We start from the raw sequence: 1,005 nt of genomic DNA, 5'->3' as shown, positions 1-1,005 counted from the left end.
TTTTTTTTTTTTTTTTTTTTTTTTTTTTTTTTAAACCTGAGCTGGTTTAATAACGAGTTTTTAAACTTATTCCTGGAATTCATGGTCAACAAAACCTCATTTATACCAAACTATTTAGTCAAAAAGGCAGAAATGATGACTTTAGTTTGACTGATGGTGAAGATCAGAGGATGTTGAGTGGATCTCAGACGGGTACATGTCAAAGTTCAGTCCCGATAGTGTTAGGAAACCATTAAAAAAAGAGTTTTAAATGCGTTGTCCCAAAGGTTTTTATCATGTGGACACGAAGACAGTTTCGTTGTCTTCACGCCCCTTAGCTTTTAAAAGGTGCTCTGAAGGAGTTTGAGAGACTGGTTTCCGTTCTGATTCGGGGCCGGGTCTGAAAGATGATCCTTCTCGTGAGACCAGATGTGTAGATCCCATCCAGACTCGGCCCCGGGTGTCTCCAACGGCCATAACGACTGTTACAACAGACCCGAGCTCCAGCAAACAGAGCGGCTTCCGCCTGATCCTCCTGATCCTCCCGATCCTCCTGATCCTCCTGATCCTCCCGATCCTCCTGATCCTCCCGATCCTCCCGATCCTCCCGATCCTCCCGATCCTCCCGATCCTCCTGATCCTCCCGATCCTCCTGATCCTCCCGATCCTCCCGATCCTCCCGATCCTCCTGATCCTCCTGATCCTCCCGATCCTCCTGATCCTCCCGATCCTCCTGATCCTCCCGATCCTCCTGATCCTCCTGATCCTCCCGATCCTCCCGATCCCCCCGATCCTCCCGATCCTCCCGATCCTCCTGACGACGAGCCCACGGCGGTTGCAGAACCAGGACGTGTCTCCCTTTCAGTCAGACCTGGAGAAGAACCTTCTTAACCAAGACCAGCTCATTTACAGTCCAACGTTCATGAGGACTTGTTTTTGTTTAACCCCCATGTTGTCCTCATGTTGTCCTCATGTTGTCCTCATGTTGTCCTCATGTTGTCCTCATGTTGTCCTCATGTTGTTCTC

The 1,005-nt window shown here is 49.1% G+C and overlaps 1 protein-coding gene across 1 annotated transcript in view; it reads left to right on the top strand.

Annotated features, from left to right (window-relative positions):
• The window catches only part of zgc:77151 (uncharacterized protein LOC337153 homolog), a 34,344-nt gene that overhangs the window by 23,616 nt on the left and 9,723 nt on the right, over positions 1–1,005 (top strand). Inside the window, exon 4 of the mRNA XM_034890858.1 lies at positions 409–829. Coding sequence (XP_034746749.1) covers positions 409–829 — 421 coding nt within the window. The remainder of the gene's footprint in view (positions 1–408; positions 830–1,005) is intronic.

This window comes from Etheostoma cragini, chromosome 13 (assembly GCF_013103735.1).
Source record: "Etheostoma cragini isolate CJK2018 chromosome 13, CSU_Ecrag_1.0, whole genome shotgun sequence".
NCBI classification, from domain to species: domain Eukaryota; kingdom Metazoa; phylum Chordata; class Actinopteri; order Perciformes; family Percidae; genus Etheostoma; species Etheostoma cragini.
The sequence above is the reverse complement of the archived record's forward strand: the minus strand, read 5'-3'. Positions and strand labels throughout refer to the sequence as shown.